General features: G+C 33.8%; 1 protein-coding gene across 1 annotated transcript in view; it reads right to left on the bottom strand.

Moving 5' to 3' along the window:
- Nucleotides 1-21,062, bottom strand: part of LOC116574946 (cyclic nucleotide-binding domain-containing protein 1-like) — a 122,311-nt gene that overhangs the window by 47,300 nt on the left and 53,949 nt on the right. Inside the window, exon 4 of the mRNA XM_032315997.1 lies at nucleotides 8,980-9,047. Coding sequence (XP_032171888.1) covers nucleotides 8,980-9,047 — 68 coding nt within the window. The remainder of the gene's footprint in view (nucleotides 1-8,979; nucleotides 9,048-21,062) is intronic.

Below are 21,062 nucleotides of genomic sequence, written 5' to 3'. Positions count from 1 at the left end.
TCTTCATCTAGAAGAGAAGTGAGTTGAGGGAAATCGGAGGAGGAGATGAACCATGAGAGACTACAGACTCTGAGAAACAAACCAAGGGTTTTGGAGGGGAGGAGGGTGGGGGGTTGGGAGGGTCTGGTGGTGAGTATTAAGGAGAGCATATATTGCATGGTGTACTGGGTGTGGTGCATAAACAATGAATCTTGGAACACTGAAAAAATTAAATTAAATTAAATTTAAAAAGATTTTCTCCTTCTCCAGCCTTCCCTCCTCCCTTTGTTCTCTTCCTCTCTCTCAAAATAAATAAATAAATATATATATATATATATATATATATATATATATATATATATATATAGTTGCAGGGCACAAATCAACATCAGTCGTATTTCCATATGCTAACAATGAGCCATCCAAAAAGGAAATTAAGACAATAATCCTGTTTACAATAACATCAGACCAAGGAGATAAAAAACGTGTACACTGAAAACTATAAAAGAAATTAGTAATAAATGGAAAGAACTGGTATTCATGAATTGGAAGAATTAATATTATTAAAATATCCATACTACTTAAAGTGTTCTACAGATTCAGTGCGATCCATATAAAAACCCCAATGGTATTTTTTAGAGAAATAGAAAAGACAATCTTAAAATTCCTATGAAACCACAAAGACCCCAAATAGCCAAAGCAATCTTGAGAGAAAAAAGCAAAGATGGAGTTATCATACTTCTTGATTTCAAATTACAATCAACAGCAATTAAAACAGTATCTCAGTCATATACAAACAGACAAATAAGCCAATGGAACAGAATAAAGAGCCCTCGAATAAACCACACATGTGCTATCAACTGATTTTCAATAAGAATGTCAAGAATGTACAATGGGCAAAAGATCATCTCTTCAACAAATGGTTTTGGGAAAACTGGATATATGCAAGCAATGGGATGAAATTGGATACTTATCTGACACCATACATAAAAATCAACTCAAAATGAATTAAAGAGTTAAAAGTTAAGGATTGAAAGTATAAAACTCAAAGAAGAAAATATAGGAGAAAAGCTTCAAGACATTAGTCAGTGTAATGATATCTTGAAAAGATACCCAAAGCACGAGCAAAAATGGCAAAAATAGAGAAGTGGGACCACCTCACACTAAAAAGTTCCTGCATAACAAAAAACAAAACAAAACAAAACAAAAGAAAAACAGTCAACAAAATGAGCAGGTGACCTATGAAATGGGAAGTATTGGCAAACTATATATCTGATAGTGGTTAATATCCAAAATATAGTACGAGCTCCTTCAATTCAATAGCAAAAATATAAATAAACTGATTTTTAAAATGGGCAAACAATTTGAATAGACATTTGTCCAAAGAAGACACACAAATGGCCAACACATGTATGAAAAGGTCTCAACATCACTAATCATCAGAAATGCAAATCAAATCTACAATAAGATATCACCTCATACTTGTTATGATGGCTATTATTAAAAAACAAAAGACAACTGTTGGTAAGAATATGGGGAAATTGGCACCCTTGTGTACTGTTGATGGGAATCTAAAATGGTGCAGCAACTATGGAAAATAGTATGGAGGTTCCTCAAAAATTAAAATAGAATTACCATATGATCCACCAATGACACTAATAGATATATATTCAAAAGAATTGAAATCAAGATCTCAAAATGATATATTCAGTCCCATGCTTATTAACACATTATTCGCAATAGTCAGATACGGATACAACCTAAATGCCCATCATGATTTAGATAAAGAAATACGGTATATGCTTACAATGGAAGATTATTTCACCTTAAGATAAAAGGAAATTCTGCCACATGCAACAACATAAATGAATGTAAGGTATTATGTGAAGTGAAATAAGCCAGTCATAGAAGGACAAATGCTGCATGATTCCAATTATATGAGGTGTCTCAACAATAGAACTCATAGAAACAGAGAGTAGAATGGTGGTTTGCAGGGGCTGGGGGCAGAGGGAAATAAGGAGATGTTGTTTAATAGGTATCAAGTTTCAGTTATACAAGATGAGTAAGCTCTAGAGATCAAGTATACAACATTGTGTCTATAGTAAACATTACGTAGGCACTTAAAAATTTGTTAAGAGGGTATATATCATGTTAAGTGTCTTACCACAGTTAAAAAAAAACTGATATGTTCAAGATAAAGTGGGAAAAGTAGGCAAGAATGATGAAAAAATGTAGATATCATCTGATAATTGGAAACTATACATTTTTTTCAATTTATTAAAACTAAAAAAATACAGTTTACTCATTTCTCACGCCATCTCTGGCAACCAATAATCTGTTTTCTGTTTCTATGAGCTTTTTTAAAAATTTACTATTATTATTTTTTAGATTCCACATATAAAAGAGATCATACAGTATTTGTCTTTCTCTGACTGACCTATTTCACTTAGCATAATGTCCTCAAGGTCCATCTATTTTGTCACAAATGGGGAAATTGGCACCCTTGTGTACTGTTTAAGGTACAAGATATCATTCTTCTCTTAAGAGTTAAATACTATTCTACTGTGTATATATACCACAATTTCTTTACCTCATCCATCAAGGAGCACTAACGCTGCTTCCATATCTTGGCTATTGTAAATAATGCTGCTGTGAACAAGTGGGTGTGCATATATGTTTTTGAGTTAGTGTTTTTTGTTTCCTTTGGATAAATACCCAGATTTGGAAATTAAGAACTCAACAGCCAGATTTAACAGCAAATTAGAGTAGAAGATGGGATTAGTAAATTGGCAGGAAGAATAATTGAAAGTATGCAAATACACTGAAGCAGAGAGAAAAGGAAATAGAAATGTAGAAAATGTAGAGGAGAAAAGACAAAGTACAAATTTTTTACACATATTTAAATGGAGTCTGAGATGGAGAGGGAAAAGATTGGAGCAGGATCTTTACTTGAAAAAATTTCTGGTTGTGAATTTTCCAAAACTAACGAAAGATATATACCAGTAGATTCAAAAAGCTCTAACATGGGGGCTTAAGTGGGTAGGAGAAGAATCAATGAAACAAGATGGGATTGGGAGGGAGACAAACCATAAGTGACTCTTAATCTCACAAAACAAACTGAGGGTTGCTGGGGGGAGGGGGGTTGGGAGAAGGGAGGGTGGGTTTATGGACATTGGGGAAGGTATGTTCTTTGGTGAGTGCTGTGAAGTGTGTAAACCTGGCGATTCACAGACCTGTACCCCTGGGGATAAAAATACATGTTTATAAAAAATTAAAAAAAATTAAAAAAATAAAAAAAGCTCTAAAACCTACACCCCACTTTATAACTAAAAATAAGACCAAAACTAGAAGTTGGCACATCAAAATAAAACTACTGAAAAGCAGGGTGCCTGGGTGGCTCAGTGGGTTAAAGCATCTGTCTTCGGGTCAGGTCACGATCTCAGTGTCCTGGGACTGAGTCCTGCATGGGGCTCTCTGCTCAGCAGGAAGCCTGCTTCCCCCTCTTTCTCTCTGCCTGCCTCTCTACCTACTTGTGATCTCTGTCAAATAAATAAATAAAATCTTAAAAAAAAAAAAATAGACATGTACCCCTGGTGATAAAAATACATTATATGCTTATTAAAAAAAATTTAAAAATTAAAAAAACAAATTAAAAAATTAACAAAAAATACTACTGAAAAGCAAAGACAAATAGAAAGCCTTAAAATCCCAGAAGGTTATTTTGTGGATATTGATAAGTCGATTTTATGGTAAAATTTAAATGGAAATTCAAAGAAGGGGAAAATTGGCAAGGCAATTATGAAGAAAAATAAGGCAAGAGGATTTCTTGCAGAAAAAAAAAAGCAGAGTTTATATATAATCCTCAAAAATTAACCTATTTTGGTGTGAGGGGAAAATGTACCTCTATTACATTATAGGGAAAATATAAAGAGGCTCACACATATATAATCACCTGATTTATAAGAATGATGGCAATGTGGTTCAATGAGTAAAAGGATGGTCTTTTCAATACATAAAGCTGGGAAAATTGGACATGTGTAAAAAACAAAAACAAAACAATACACTTGACCTTAAATTCATACCATACACAAAGGTCATTTCCAGATTATTGTAGATTAGTTGTGAAAGGTAAAATAATAGTTTTTTGGGTTTTTTTTTTAAAGATTATTTATTTTAGAGTGAGTGAGAATTGCATAGGAGGGAAGCATAGAGGGAGAGGGCGGCAAGTAGACTCCCCACTGAACAGGTAGCCCAAATCAGAGCTCAATCCCACCACCCTGAGATCATGACCTGAGCCGAAATCAAGAGTTGCACACTTAACTGACTGAGCCACCCAGGCACCTAAAACAACAACGTTTTTTAAAAGTAAACACAGGAGAATTAAAAAGAGTTTGAGCAGATGAGTGAGAGTGAGATCCAAGCTAAATTTCAATGCTGGCTCTTTCAGCGATAAGAATTTGACTTTGTTTAAATATCCAGTAATTATACAGACATTAATGATCTGTGTCTGAAACTCCTCGTTTTTATAAACTAGTAAAAATAATTGTAAGTCTGTGAAAAAAATGCTGATCAGCATGAATAAGGTGTATAGAAGATACAGGTATTTCATTCGGATATATATTCTGTTCTTTTAATTTTGATTTTGCAGGAATTAGTTAAAATAATACTAGTTTGTACAAACACTCTTGTCTCACATTCATCATAATGATTTAATCCAAAATGCATCTGAGAGCTACACTTTAATCACAAATCCCAGTTGAGTTCTCGAAATCGAATCCCGATGTTGTCCCCTTTGGAGGACTTCTACCCTCACCACACATTAGTCTTAAAGGAAGACTCAACATGGGTCCAAATTCAACCACAAGAAAACATTGAAAACATCAGAGCGAGTCACTAATAGATGGCCTTGAAGGAGGCCAAATTTGAAGTAGATTTAGAATTGTCAGAAAACATCATAGTGACAAATACAGAACTAAAAGTGAGGACTTGCATGATTATTAACACATTGGAGAATAAAGTGTTGTTGTTTTCTTGTGCTACATAGTTTAACACATGTGGCTGGCTTTGTATGCAGCATCTCTTCTTGCTCGTGTCCCTAAACCTGAAGTTGGATTTGGCACCATTTTTCTACTAAACATAAAAAAATAAAATAAAATCACATAAAAATCATTAGTGAGCAATTGGAAATTCTAAGGCAAAACAGAACTTTTATTTTTAAACCTGCCACTGCAAGCGACTTGAAGTTTAATTGGAAATGTGTATCTTCTTCTAAGTCTATCTCTGACCACAATTCCAACCTAGGATTTTCTCCTTACTCCATTTTGCTCTTTCTGCTGCCTTTTAAATGCCTGTTTCTCTGATATATCACATTTCCCCATCATGTTCAGTTCCCCAGAATGCATAGATTATATGTTTGCTCATGCAGGTATCAGTTCCTGCCAGTTAGTTAGCCAGCCCTTTCCAGCACTTCCTATATCCACTAACCTCATAAATAAAATCCTCTTTCTTATTTATACATTACAGACAAAAAACATCTGCATTCCCCTAAAAAAAAAAAAAAAAAAAACCTCAAGAACACCAGAATTTACTTGTGATACCTACGGCTCCAATGAGTACTAGCTGAAAGTCCTCTCCTAAGGAATAAAGGAGCCTTTTCAGTGTCCTCTTCTGAGTAGTGTTTCTGATCTAGTCTGATGACTCAGCTTTCAAGAGAGTCTCTTCTCTTAATTCTGGACTTGTCCCTCTCAGTAGTCAGGCAAAGTTATACTTGAGTCAGCAGAGGTCAGTAGGTATATCATAAGTTCAGGGACTAGGCAATTAGTGCTACAGAAGCGGAAGTACAGAGGGGAACTCAGAAGTTCAGCCCTCATCGCTTCTCGGCCTTTTGGCTAAGATCAAGTGTAGGAGTTCAGCCCTCAACTACTTACCACATTTCATCCTAAGAGGCAGAGCCCACCTGCCAGAAACTGTGGGCCTTTTCTCCACTTTAGCTTCTAATAGTGGTATCTCTGCCTTACTTTCAAACTACTCTCATTTTAGGAGCTTAACTTCTCTATGACAAGCATATAATTTGTATCCTTAAAACAATCTAAAATGAGTGGCTAAGTGTTTCTACTTCCTAGAGTCTTGGAAAGTTCTTTTTGTTTTTATTTCCAAATCTGTTTCTTCATGTCTCTGTTGGTCATATCAGCTCTATATAGGACAACCATCAGACCAGAATTAAATTAGTGGGTAATTTCAGTGCCCAGGGCAAGTTCTGCAGGCCATTTTTTTCTTGTTCGCTAGCACATATGACCTCAGGCAGCTGATCCACGTTAGTAATCTGCGAATGGCCCACTTTGAACTGACAACTGAAGTTTCAAGTCAATGATTCCATTTTTATCTACCAAGGACAAGCATTATTACCTCTAATCTTCTTCCTCCTGGATCAGCTTTACTTAAGAGACAGATAGGAGGGAGGAAAATTTGGGGTTTTAATGAATTCAAGCTCTTTCCAGGAGCGCTTATTTATAAATAGCTCTTAAAGTGACTATCTCTGAGTAATTCTAACATTTTCTCCACATCATCTTATCACAAGTCTTACCACAAAGTCTCTGGAGTTTTAAAATATATGTAGAAGTCTCTTATTACCTGTCTTTTTGACTTATGATCAAAATCATGTCCTCTTAATCCTGGCTACTTTCCACTTTATAATATATTGCCCCCAAAACAGAGACATGTCCACCTTATGTAATTCTTAGCACTGGTCTTGAAATTGATTTTGTAATCTTTTTCATTTTTCTACTTTATACCTCCTACTCCTGAACATTTCACTGGCATATTCTAACCACAAATCAAAATACTTTTCTTATGTCACTGGCATTACACTCCCCATACATTTCTCTATTTTTTTTTTTTTTTGGTTGCTTTTGACCTCAACAAATCATTCTAATACTCAATTGACAACCAACTCACTCAATAGAGTAGTTTCTCCAAGAAATTCTACCTCTCCAGGCAACATCAGCCATGAACATCTTATAATCCTGGAAAGGTTTTGTTATCTTAAGAACTTGGTTAACTTTTGTAGCTCAAGTACATCCATTACTAGCTTAAGACTTTAGAATATCATTTCTTGATTCTCTCACTCAATACATGAAATGGTACATGAATTTAGTATTTTATTTTAATCTTCAGTATTAAATTTTGCAAATGCTCATCTCATAATGTTCCTCTTCTATGAAGTCATATGCCAACTATCATCATGGTTTGTGTCATTTGGCAACCACAGTAAGGAAACACTCTTGTCTCACTTTCATCTTGGTGATTTAATACAAAATACAGCTGAGAACTGCACCTTAATCACAAATCCCAGTTAACTTCTCAAAATACAACCCAGATGTTATCCTCTTTGGGGGACTTTACCACACATTAGTCTTGAAGGAAGACTCAAGATGTGTCCAAATTCAACCATAAGAAAACACTGAAAGCACCGGAGTGAGTCATGTAGATTTCACTAATGATTTTGTGGGGAGACAGAGGGCAAGACTTGCACTGAGCACCACACTACAAACAAGTTAGTCTTTAAAAGTTCCCTTTAGAGATTTCTGGTCCTCAAAGACCCTATTTGGTTAAAGAGCCAACCTGTTTCCTTTCCCTTTGACTTCTCTACCTTTTTTTCATATGACACAACATAGTTTGCCACCTTTCACAAACATCCTCTCCAGACATGTGGACTTGGGTTGTGCCTTTCATCAAGCTATCTGGCTTTCTCCAGACCTCTCTGAAATATTATTGATATAAACTTTCTGCATACTTTTCATTATATCATAAAGTTGTTCAAGGGTTTCTTCACATTTCTTATGTAAGTTATCAAATATTCTAACTTGAACTAACTAGTCTAATGTGATCTAATTTTTAATGGTCCTCTATGCATTCTATAGCATATTATAAATGTAAGTTTTATAGAGATTGGCGAAACATGTGTTTATTACAACTACAAGTAATACTTTAGTCACATAAAGCGGACATACTAAATCAAAAAATGTACAGCTTTTGAAATATCTATTTAAATGTATTGCTCTTAAAAATGTGAAATTATAAAAAATATTTTATTGTACTAAAAGCACTTAACATGAGATTTAGCCTCTCAAAAGATTTTAATTGATAATATAGTATTGCTATCTGTAGGCGAAATGTGGTACAGTAGCTCTCAAGAATTTTATTGACTATATTATTGCTTTTATTGATAAATTTATACATTGATTAGCAACTATCCATTTCCCTCTCATTCTAGTCTTTGCTTCCAAGAGTCTAATTTAGTTATCTCATATAAGAGGAATCATAGAATATTTGTCCTTCTGTGACTGATTTATTTCATTAAGCATAAGACCCTCAAGGTTCATCCATGTTGTCACATATTATAGGTGTGTAAAAGAAGGAAACTAGACCCTTATCTTACATCAAAGAAAAAAATCAACTCAAAATTAATTATAAACTTAAATGTAAGATCTGAAAACATAGGTGAAACTCTTTTTCTTTTAAGAGTTTATTTATTTTTAGAGAAGGAGATAGAGAAAGGGTGGGGGGTGGGGGCAGAAGAGGGAGAGAGAGTCCTAAGCAGACTCTGAGCTGAGCACATAGCCCCACACAAGGCTGCATCTCATGACCCTGAGATCATGACAGGAACCAAAATCAAGGATGGGAGGCTCAACCGACTCTGCCACCCAGGCACCCCTTAAGTGATTCTTTTTTATGTAAGGATGATTATATGTACAGTTTGTTGAAACAGGCTATGAGAATTTTTGTGGTCTATTATAAATCCCCACGTTGCCAAAAATATTACCATAAGCCCACATTAAAAGACATAAGTAGGTGGAAATATCCTACTCCAGTATTTTCTAGGGAGTGGATAATATTCCAGTTATTTTAGTAGCAAAGGTACTAAACATTAAAATATAATAGATGTTTGCATTTAATTACCATGAATAGTGATATTTATTATGACTTGGACATTTTACTTACATCTGTCAGATGGCCAAAAGTTGGTTTAGCAGTATGGAGCATAAGTTGCTTGGTCACTGGGTCTAATTCTAGGGAAAAAAGCAGAGAACGTACTTATAATACCATCAAAATTAATAAAAAAATAAGTAAAAAGTGGAAAAGTTGTTCATCTTTATCAATATTTTGATATGAAAGGCCAAATTGAATTTCCCCTAACAATAAAATTTACTCATTTGAACTTTTTCCTAAATTCACATTCACAGACACCTTGATTATCACAGAGAATTTTAGCATAAGTTAATCTAATTTGTACAATGTCTAACTTCATAATCAGAATGGGGAAATGGTTTGGTACTTAATATGTGACAGACCTTATTGGTTGCCTACCCCAAAACCATTACATTATCCCTTGCCAAAATCACTTTTTATGAGAGGCTAAAAATAATAATTTGCTTTTTCATTCAGGATCTCATGCTCCGAAGGCATAGCCATGTGACCAAACTTAATTATAATTTATTGTCTATACAGGAGCACATTTGAGAATAAAGAGGAATTATTCAAAATTCTTCTTGGACAATAGAGAACACCAGAAATTTAAATCCAGTAGGATTTAACAGGAAGTGTCTTGGGGGACTTTTGGGGAAATCTAAATTCCAGAATTTAAAAACAGTCTGGGGGTGGGCAGCTGCCCTTTCAGTTTTGGGCAAAGTTGTGTTGGATCACAGAGCCTGCAGCAAAATTTTGGATGCATGAAAGGACAAGACTAAGGACAATGGCCAACATATTGAGGACAGCTGAGTGAAAAGACAGAAAGATCTTTGCTGACATCATTAGATAGTTTGCTTCTTCTTACATAATAAATAACTTTATCCTTTAAATTAGGTATGTTTTTAAATTTGTGTCAAAAGCAACCTAAGTAATATATTCATAAATATTAATATGTACTAAAATTTAGGATCATATTTTATGTATAACCCATTCAATTATTGGACAAACTTTTTGATAATTTTCCTCCTTGGCCTTATGTAATCTTCATAGTCTCTTTTTTCCTCAATATTGAAATATAAAATGAATCCACTAATATTTTAATGTAAAGATGTCAGTTTCAAAACATTCTATGTAATATTAGTAAATATATTAAATAATGTTATAGTGAACTTAGAAATAAATACTAATAAAAATCATGATGTAACTTAATATCTTAAAAAATAAAAGCTGCCCTAAATAACAAAATTCTAGAAGCACTGGAGTAATTAATGACTCAAACTCATTGGATTTGTAATATTAGAACATACTTAAGTTAGCTAAAGTAAAAAAAAAAAGTATGCTTAAAAAAGGCATATAAAATAAAGAGTAGATTCTTAAAATATGGCATAATGAAATTTAAATATGAGATCAAAAATATTAGGAGACAAGGGTGCTAGCTTTGTACATTGGAAACTATTCAGTCCTTCTCACACTCCCACATATTTTCCCTTAAATTACCTGTTCACTTTCCCCACTGACCCATTTTATGCAATACCTAATGTGGGAGACCCTCCAAATCAAGCTGATATAATCCTATAATTCAAGAAACTACCTGTTGGCTCCAGTATTTATGCCAGAGTTTATTTATCGAGAAAAGATAATTGGCTTGTCCCAACCTATAAATTTATTTACATTAATTAAGGATATATCCCTGGTTAAATTAGGAGAGACTAATTAAGGAGCTTTTTTTCTGGGTCTGTGAGTGGGACACAGAAATGAAATTGCCTGATACAAATAAGAAGTCAAGGAAACTAAAATTTGATTGATCATGTTAAATGCTAGGCACCACCAAGACAAACTTCATGTTATCTTTTTGTAATTCTCACGTAATATCTACAAGATAGGTATTCTTGCAACAATTTCACAAATGAGAAATTGAGGCCTCAGGGAAGTTAAGCAAGTGACATTATTGTATTATATATATGGCCAAGATTTTGGCTAAGTTTTGTTTATCTCATTAAAAGGTAAAAAAATGGATAAGGACCTCATTGTAAGCCATTAATTACTAACAGAAGGTACATCATAGAATTGTGTGGATTTTCTTCATTTTTATGGGTATGAAAGTATAGGAACATCATTTGTATAACAGATGTGTGCATTAATATTCATGTTTTACTTTTTCTTTTTTTAAATTTTATTTATTCATCTGAGTGAGAGAGAAAGAGAGAGAGAGAGAACACAAACAGTGGGAAAGGCAGACTCCTGGCTCTGCTGGGAACCTGACATGGGGCTCAATCCCAGGTCTTGGAGATCATGACCTGAGCTAAAGGCAGATGCTTAACCATTGTAGCCACCCAGACACCCCAATATTCATGTTTTTTTTAACACAACTTTACATTACCCACATTATGAAACTGCATTTAATAATTTAGAGTATCAGGGGCACCTGGGTGGCTTAGTCATTAAACATCATCATGATCCCACTGGGATCAGTCCTGCATCAGGCTGCCTACTCAGCGAGGTGCCTGCTTCTCCCTCTCCCACTCCCCCTGCTTGTGTTCCCTCTCTCTCTGTGTCAAATAAATTTAAAAATCTTTAAAAAATAATAATAAATAATAAATAATAATTTAGAATATCAAACAATTTAATCAGAGAAGAGAATATGTAGCTTAATTTAGTAACTAGAAAGCAGTTTTTGGTGTGCCTATGGTATTATCATAACTTTTAAATTGTATTTGCATAACAATAAAAGTAGTCTGGGACGTGAGTGGTCATTCAATAAGCAGATTTAATGTGGGATAATGTTACCTCTCTGCAGCTCAGGTGACTGCTACAGACAAGAATAAAAGCAAAAAGATGTCATCTCTGAATTCTACTCGACTCTGACACACAAAATTTTCACTCCTTTCTAACAATGTTTTAACAAGCAAAGAAGCACACTTTTGCAAAAGTGCATGCAAAAGAAACACCATGTGACTCCATTTCAGTAATTATGATAGCCATAAAAGAATTATTGTTTCCTTTTCTTTGTAGCTTCAGAGAGATCTCAGGAGGGACAGCTGAAAAAGTAATGTCAGATTGATCTACAGGATATGATTCAAAGGGCCCTGCTGTTAGCAAGTTTTCCTAAAGAAGAATGCCTTCAAGAGTTGACATATTTTTATTATAGTGCTTACATGAAGCTCTGAAACTACAGTAATCATTATAGAAACGGTACTGTGTCTGAGTTCCTTGAACAAAAAAAATGAAAAACTACGGGTTTCTGAAAAAGTGATTATATGATGTTTTTCATTTATTCTGAAATATAGTAAAATATATTGATACATTTTTGAATTTATACTAACCTTATATTTTTGGTACAAACCAAACTTGGTTGTGATAAATAGTTTTTCTATATATTTCTGGATTCAGTATCCTAACATATTAGTACAATTTTTCAAATATATTTATTTATGAAATTGGCCAATGATTTTTTTCTTATAATGTTTTTGAGATGTTTTAGTATAAAGACTAATTAAAAAGTTTAGGACTGTTTTTCTTCCTATTTAGAAGGGTTTGTGAGGATTGACATATGTCTTCCTTAAATATTTAGTAGAATTCACAGATTACCAAACAAAATGGGTATTTATAGGAAGATTTTAAATTATGTATTCAGTTTTTTTAATAGGCACAAAATTATTTTCATTTTCTATTTCTTTTTGTGAATACTTTTTCTTAAGCTCTATACCCTATATGAGGCTTGAGCTCATGACCCCCAGGTCAAGAGTTGTATGCTCTACTGAGTAAGCCAGCCAGGCTCCCTCCCAAGGTTTTGCTTTTCCAGGCAGTTGTCCATTTTATCTAAATATTCAAATTTATTTGCTATAGTGGCTCATAATAGCCTCTCATGGCTTTAAATGTCTGTACCTGTAGTTTTCTAACCTTTTTCATAGCTAATAAAACATATGCTCTTTCTCTCTTTCTCTCTCAATATAGATAGATATATACTAATAAGAAGATTGACCTGTTGTCAAAAATCTTCCAATGAAGAAAAGCTCAGGGCCAGATGGCTACACTGATGATTTTTAACCAAACACTTAAAGAAGTAACACCAATACTTCTCTAACTCTTTCAGAAAATTAAAGAGAAAAGAATACTTCCAAACTCATTATCCTGATACCAAGGGCAAATAAAGACCCTACTAGAAAAGAGAACCACGGGAAATATCCCTGATGAATTCAGATGCAAATATTTCTCTTTTTTTTTAAAGAATGTATTTATTTATTCATTTGTTTGTTTGTTTGTTTGTTTATTTATTTGAGAGAGAGAAAGAGAGAGACAGTGAGAGAAGGGACACAAACAGGGAGAGTGGAAGAGGGAGAAGCAGGCTTCCAGCTGAGCAGAGAGCCTGCTGTGGGGTTCAATCCCAGGACCCTGGGATCATGAACTGAGCAGAAGGCAGATGCTTAATGACTGAGCCATCAGGCGCCCCAGATGCAAATATTCTTGATAAAATACTAGTAAGCTGAATTCAGTAGCACATTAAAAGTACCATTCACCAACATAAAGTAGAATTTATCCCTGGGATGCAAAGGTGTTTCAATATACACAAATCATTGCAATACCTCATATTAATAGAACAAAAGAAAAGAACCATATAATCCTCTCAATAGATGCAGAAAAAGCATTTTGCAAAATTCAACCTATATTCATGATAAAGAAAACACTTAACAAATTAGGCTTAGAAGGAATACATCTCAACATAATAAAGATCATATTTAAAAAGCCCACAGTTAATTTCATACTCAATGATTAAAAGTTTAAAGCTTTTCTTCTAAGATCAGAAACAAGAGTGCCTACTCTCTCCATTTTGATTCAACATAGTACCAGAAGTTTTAGCTAGAGCAATTAGGCAAGAAATATAAATAAAAAGCACTAGAATTGGACAGGAACAAGTAAAATCATCACTATTTGCAGATGACATGATTTTATTATTTTTTAGTTTCTTTTTTAAAGTTAGTTAACATACTGAACATGATTTTATATATAGAAAACTCTAAAAATTCAACCAAAAAACTGTTAGAACTAATCAACAAATTCAGAAAGTTGCAGGATACAAAATTAACATACAAAAAGTTAGTAGTTTTCCTATATACTATAAACAAATTTTCTGAAAAAGAAATAAAGAAATTGATCCTATTACAATAGCATCAAAAACAATGAAATACTTAATAAATTTTACCAATGAGGTGAAAGATCTTTACTCTGAAAACTACAAGACATTATTGAAAGAAGACATAAATAAATGAAAAGGTATCCTGTATTTTATGGATTGGAAGAATTAATATTGTTAAAATGTCAATAATACCAAAAGCCATCTCTAGATTTAATGCAGTCCCTAACAGGATATCAAATGGTATTCTTTAAGAAAATAGAAAAATATTTCAAAAATTTTCATGAAATTACACAGAACCCAAATAACAAAAGAAATGCTAAGAAAGAAGAATAAAGCAGGAAGCATCAGACTTTCTGTTTTCAAGCTATTTTACAAAACTGTAGTAATTAAAACAGCATGATACTGGTATAAAAACAGACAAATAGACCACTAGAACAGAAATGAGAATTCAGAAATAAACCCAGGCATATATGGTCAAGTGATATTTGACAAGGGATTTCAACATACTCAGTGGAGAAAAGACAGTCTCTTCAATAAATGGTGCTGGGGAAATTGGATATTCATATGTAAAAGAATGAAACTGCAGCCTCGTCTTACACAAAAATTAACTCAAAATGGATTAAAGACTTAAGTGTAAGATCTGAAGCCACGAAAATCCTAGAAAACATATAGGAAAAAGTTTCCTTGACATCGGTCTTGGTAATAATTTCTTAGATATTATCCCTAAAACACAAGCAACTGAATAAAAAATAAAGTGAGACTACATCAGGCTAAAAGGCTTCTGCACAACAAAGTAACCATCAACAAAGTGAAAAGACAACCTAGAAAATGGAAAATATTATTTCCAAACCATATATCTGAGAAGAGGTGAATATCCAAAAGAACTCATACAACTCAATAGCAAAATACCAAATAATTCACTTTTTTAAATGGGCAAAATATATTTTGCCAAAGAAAATATAAAGTTTGCTTTTATCAAATGGACGGGATCAAAATGTATCAAAATGGACAGGACTGGAAGAGATTATGCTGAGTGAAATAAGTCAAGCAGAGAGAGTCAATTATCATATGGTTTCACTTATTTGTGGAGCATAAGAAATAACACTGAGGACATGGGAAGATGGAGAGGAGAAGGGAGCTGAGGGAAATTGGAGGGGGAGATGAACCGTGAGAGACTATGGACTCTGAAAAACAATCTGAGGGGGGGCGCCTGGGTGGCTCAGTGGGTTAAAACCTCTGCCTTCCACTCAGGTCATGATTCCAGGGTCCTGGGATCGAGCCCCTCGTCTGGCTTTCTGCTGCTCAGTGGGGAGCCTGCTTCCTCCTCTCTCTCTGTCTGCTTCTCTGCCTACATGTGATCTCTGTCTGTCAAATAAATAAATAAAATCTTAAATAAAAAAAAAACAGTCTGAGGGTTTTGAAGGGACGAGGGGTGGGAGGTTGGGGGAGCCTGGTTGTGGGTATTATGGAGGGCACATATTGCATGAAGCACTGGGTGTGGTGCATAAACAATGAATTATGTTACACTGAAAAGAAATTTTAAAAAGAGAAAATTTAAAAAAAGAAAATATATAGTTTACAAACAGGTACATGAAAGATGTTTAACATTACAGTAATTAAGGACTTAAAAATTAAAACTGCAATGGAATATCACCTAACACCTGCTAAAAGTGGACACCATTAAAAAGTCAAGAGATAACAAATGCTAGTGGGATGTGGGGGAAAAGGATCCCTTGTACAATCTTGGTGGGATTATAAATTTGTACCCGCTATGGAAAACAGTATAGAGATTCTTCAAAAGAGTGAAAATAGAACTACCATATGATCCAGAAATTCTACTTCTGGAAATATATCTAAAGAAAATGAAAACACTAACTCAAAAAGATATCTGCACCCCTATGTTTATAGCAGCATTATTTACAATAACCAAGACATGGAAACAACCTAAGTGCCCACCAATGGATGAATGGATAAAGAAGACACACAGACACACACACACACACACACAATGGTTGTTCAACAATTAAAAATGTTGTGACATTTGTGACAACATGCATGAAACTTGAAAGCATTATGTTAAGTAAAGTAAGCCAGGCAGAGGCAGGCAAAATATGATCTCACTTATTTGTAGAGTGTAAACACACACACACACACACACACACACACACACACACACAAAACAAACAAATAAACAAAGAACTCATGGAAAAAAATACCAGACTTGTCGTAATCAGAAGTGAGGGTTAGAGGAGGGGGAACTGGAAGAAGGTGGTCAAAAGGTACAAACTTCCAATCATAAAATAAGTAAGTACTAGTGATATAATATATCACATGCTGTTAATACTGCTGTATGATATGTAGGAAAGCTGCTAAGACAGTAAATCATAAGACTTTTCATCACAAGAAGTTTTTTTTTTCCTTTATATTTATGTGAGATGATGGGTGTTAACTGACCTGTTGTGATAATCATTACACAATATATGTAAGTCAAACCATCATGCTGTACATCTTAAACTTCATACAGTGATACGTGCAATTAGTTCTCAATAAAACTAGAAATTTCTTTTAAAAAAGTCTATGAATATTATTTTCCCAATTTGCGTAAAAGGACAAAAATAAAGGATAAGAGCATCTCAATTTAAACTGGAAAAACTTCTCAAGTTATATAAATTTTTCCTAAATGTTTTAGTATTCTAAATCTAAGATATTGAAGTCATCTCTGATTATCAGGAAGAAGCAGTCCAGTGAATTTATGCCCAAAGCAGTAACAAATGTTGAAGTAATCCACATAAAATTTTGGTCAGTTGCAATAATGAAAGAAAAATTTTTAAAAATGTGAAATCTTTCTCCTATACAATTAAAACTATATGTTTTTTTAAATGCATACTATTTAAATGATTTTTTTAAAGATTTTACTCACTTTTTGGCCACTAGTCTTAATACTTATAGAAAAATAATATTTTAATATCATTAAGCTATCATTTATTACCTCACTGCTATGGTTGTTTTAATGGAAAAATTCATCCAGTTTGCAGAGAATATTCAGGAAACAGCAATTACTATATTAAAAAAATAAGTAATTAAAATAAGATTTGAAATTTACAATAAATAAAGTGGGATCAGAATAGAAAGGGAAAGATAGGCTAAAGTTATTGGAAAGGATTCAAAAGGACATAGAAATAAACATAATCTCAAGTGTAAGAAATAGGAGTTGGAATTTTGTTATTTTCTGTATTAGTCAGATGTGCACTAAAAGTTCACAATCAATTTGGGGTCCTACATTTCAAAATGGGAATGATTCAGGAAGACATTCAGCAAAGACAAATGCCAACTAGAAACACTCCCTTCTGAAGAAAAAAGAAAATAATTGATGCTATTTAGAGCAGAAAGTTGTGACATGGAGTAAATGCAGTTATTGTTTCTTTTGATTCCAGTAGAACAGACTATGACTAATCTATCAAAAACACATTAGATTTGGGGCTTTGGTTTTGATTATGATGTACTAGCTTGTTCTAGACCAACTCTACTAATAATAACTGGGAAAAGTGGGTAAAATGCATTAAATCTCTTTGGAGGCATCAGAAAGTTACAAAGATGACCATGATTTGACAGAATCTCACAGAGAAAAGAAAATAATTTAACAAAATTGTTACTGGTGCCATTTTTGTTTCCTGGCATTTGCTAATAGGTAGGGGTAAAACAAGGTAGAGTCTAGGGGCTGAGAATCAAGAAAGTGGTGTTCAAGCACCTGGGAAACCATGTAGAGCTTTCAGCAGTCCTACAGTGCAAAGAAGGGCAAAACAGGGCTCAGGACCAGTCTGATTAATACATCAGATTCTGGAAGGCTACACTCTAGTTATAAGAGCAAACCGAAAATAGACCAGCCCTCAAAAAAACCTGAAATTCAGCTTTAAATTTGCTTAGTTCCAATACTGGGTTCAAGAGATAAGTCTGCAAAGGCAAAGAAAACAAAAGCAAAAATGAACTTTTGGGAATTCATCAAGATCAAAAGCTTCTGCACATCAAAGGAAACAGTCAACAAAATGAAAAGGCAACCCACAGAATGGAAGAATATATTCACAAATGACACTACAAAGGGCTGATATCCAAGACCTATGAAGAACTCCTCAAACTCAACACACATAAAACAGATAATCACATCAAAAAACGGGCAGAAGACATGAACAGGCACTTCTTGAAAGAAAACATACAAATGGCTAACAGGCACATGAAAAAATGTTCATCATCATTAGCCATCAGGGAGATTCAAATCAAAACCACACTGAGATACCACCTTATACCAGTTAGAATGGCCAAAATTAACAAGACAGTAAACAACAAGTGTTGGAGAGGATGTGGAGAAAGGGGAATCCTCTTACACTGTTGGTGGGAATGCAAGTTGGTTCAGCCACTTTGGAAAACAGTGTGGAGATTCCTTAAGAAATTAAAAATAGAGCTTCCCCAGGACTGTGGAATTCCACTACTGGGTATTTACCCCAAAGATACAGATGTAGTGAAATGAAGGGCCATCTGTACCCCAATGTTCATAGCAGCAATGGCCATGGTCGCCAAGCTGTGGAAAGAACCAAGATGCCCTTCAATGGACAAGTGGATAAAGAAGATATGGTCCATATATACAATGGAATATTATGCCTCCATCAAAAAGGATGAATACCCAACTTTTTTTATCAACATGGTTGGGACTGGAGGAGATTATGCTGAGTGAAATAAGTCAAGCAGAGAGAATTATCATATTGTTTGACTTACTTGTGGAGCATAAGGAATAACACAGAGGACATTGGGAGGTGGAGAGGAGAAGTGAGTTGGGGAAATTGGAGGGGGAGACAAACCATGAGAGACTGTGGACTCAGAGAAACAAACTGAGGGATTTTTTTTTTGTTGGGGGCGGGGAGTTGGGTGAGTCTGGTAGTGGGTATTAAGGAGGTCATATATTGCATGGAGCACTGGGTGTGGTGCATAGACAATGCTGGAACACTGAAAATAAATAAAATAAAATGAAATGAAAAAAAGAGATTGTCTGAAATATGCAAAAGTAAATAATCTCTGGAGGAAGACAACACCACCCAGAGATGGGAATTACCCCTACAATATTTTTACACACTCATTGGGATTCAATCATAAATTAACAGGCTATCAGAATATAAAATCAATTCACAAAAGACAAAAAATAAAATAAAAAAAGAAAGAGATTCAAAAGTGATGTAGATGTTAATGATATAATATAAATACTAAATCAGAAATGAATATATTTTAGTATTTCTTAACCTTATTATTTTCAAGGTAATGCAAATTAAAACTACAACAAGATAACATTATCTACCCAACCAAATTGTGGAAACGAAAAAAGTCAGAAAATACCAAGAGTTGGTAAGGATTGGAAGTGATGAGAATTCTTACAGACTGATGGATAGAGTGAAAATTTCACGTGTCAATCTGAAAAGTTATTTCTCAGTATTTTCTAAAGCCAAACATGTACATGAACTGACCTAGAAATTCCATTCTGAGAAATTGGTTCTTTTGAAAAACATGTAATAAAAGGCATTTACTAGAATGCCAGAAAATGTTTGTGGTAGTATTTTTTCATGATAGACCCCAATTAGAAACACCACCAATATCCATCAATAGTAAATTTATTTTGAAAAGTGCAGTATAGGGGCGCCTGGGTGGCTCAGTGGATTAAGCTGCTGCCTTCGGCTCAGGTCATGATCTCAGGGTCCTGGGATCGAGCCCCGCATCCGGCTCTCTGCTCAGCAGGGAGCCTGCTTCCCCCTCTGTCTCTGCCTGCCTCTCTGCCTACTTGTGATCTCTCTCTCTGTCAAATAAAATAAATAAAATTAAAAAAAAAAGATTAAAAAAAAAAAAGAAAAGTACAGTATATACAAATAAGATAATATTATACAGCAATAAAAGTAACAAAATACTGATATAAGCAACACGGATGGATCTTGCAAACAATATTGAGCAAAGGAGACTTTAAGAAACTATATCCTATGTTTCCTTACATAAAACTTAAAAATTAGAAAAACTCCTTCAGAGAATTACCAGTGAGAATAATGATTAACTCTGAAGAGGCAGATAGATGCTATAAATAATGGGGGGAAGTCAATAAAGGGCTCTGGGGTGTATTAAAAATCTGACTTATACCCTAGTTTTTAATCTGGGGATTTGGACCTTGGGCAGCCATGGAATTCAACCAGTGGAATGAAAATCCATATATAAACTATATCCACATATAAACTACATATTATTTTTATATAAATTTATTATTTTTAAATGAATGAATGTTTCATTCACATGTGTTAGTTTTTAAAAATCATTAAGAATTTATTTTAATTAATACAAAATCACTTAAATTATTATTAAATTCATATTAGCTTTTTGCTATTTGGTATTTCATCAACCAATACTTACCAATAATAATAACACTATTGATATTTATGAAATATTTTTACATCTATAAAGTTCCCTAAATATGAACAAAAGTTGGAATCAACAACTTAGATGACGTACTTGGATACAGGCCATTAAGTTGATGGTCTTCCAAATTCCTTCTTTATTATTAAATTAATTAAAAGAAAATATATTTTAAATGATACAAGCAATCAAAATAATGTTTGTAGTACAGTGACTTGTAAAACTGCAGCTTCACTTCAAGGACCATAGAAAAATATATTGAAATCAAGATGCAAATGTTCAGGAATTTCAACTTGTCACTGGATGATTAATCTTCACAAATATTCTTTCAGTATTATCAGTTAACTAACATGCTTGGTGTTTATCATGTCAATTTTTTTCACTGGTGAAATAGATATCAATAATTCTAATGTTTCTAATGTGAATCATAATAGGATCTGATATAGTTTCAGATTGTCTTAAATAGTCACCTGGGAGTATTGACCACAGAATATTAAATGTAGGCTTTCTTCCTGTTATCAATATTGTTAGTCATATTTTATACCAA

The sequence above is a fragment of the Mustela erminea genome, chromosome 16 (genome assembly GCF_009829155.1).
Source record: "Mustela erminea isolate mMusErm1 chromosome 16, mMusErm1.Pri, whole genome shotgun sequence".
In the NCBI taxonomy this organism is placed as follows: domain Eukaryota; kingdom Metazoa; phylum Chordata; class Mammalia; order Carnivora; family Mustelidae; genus Mustela; species Mustela erminea.
The sequence above is the reverse complement of the archived record's forward strand: the minus strand, read 5'-3'. Positions and strand labels throughout refer to the sequence as shown.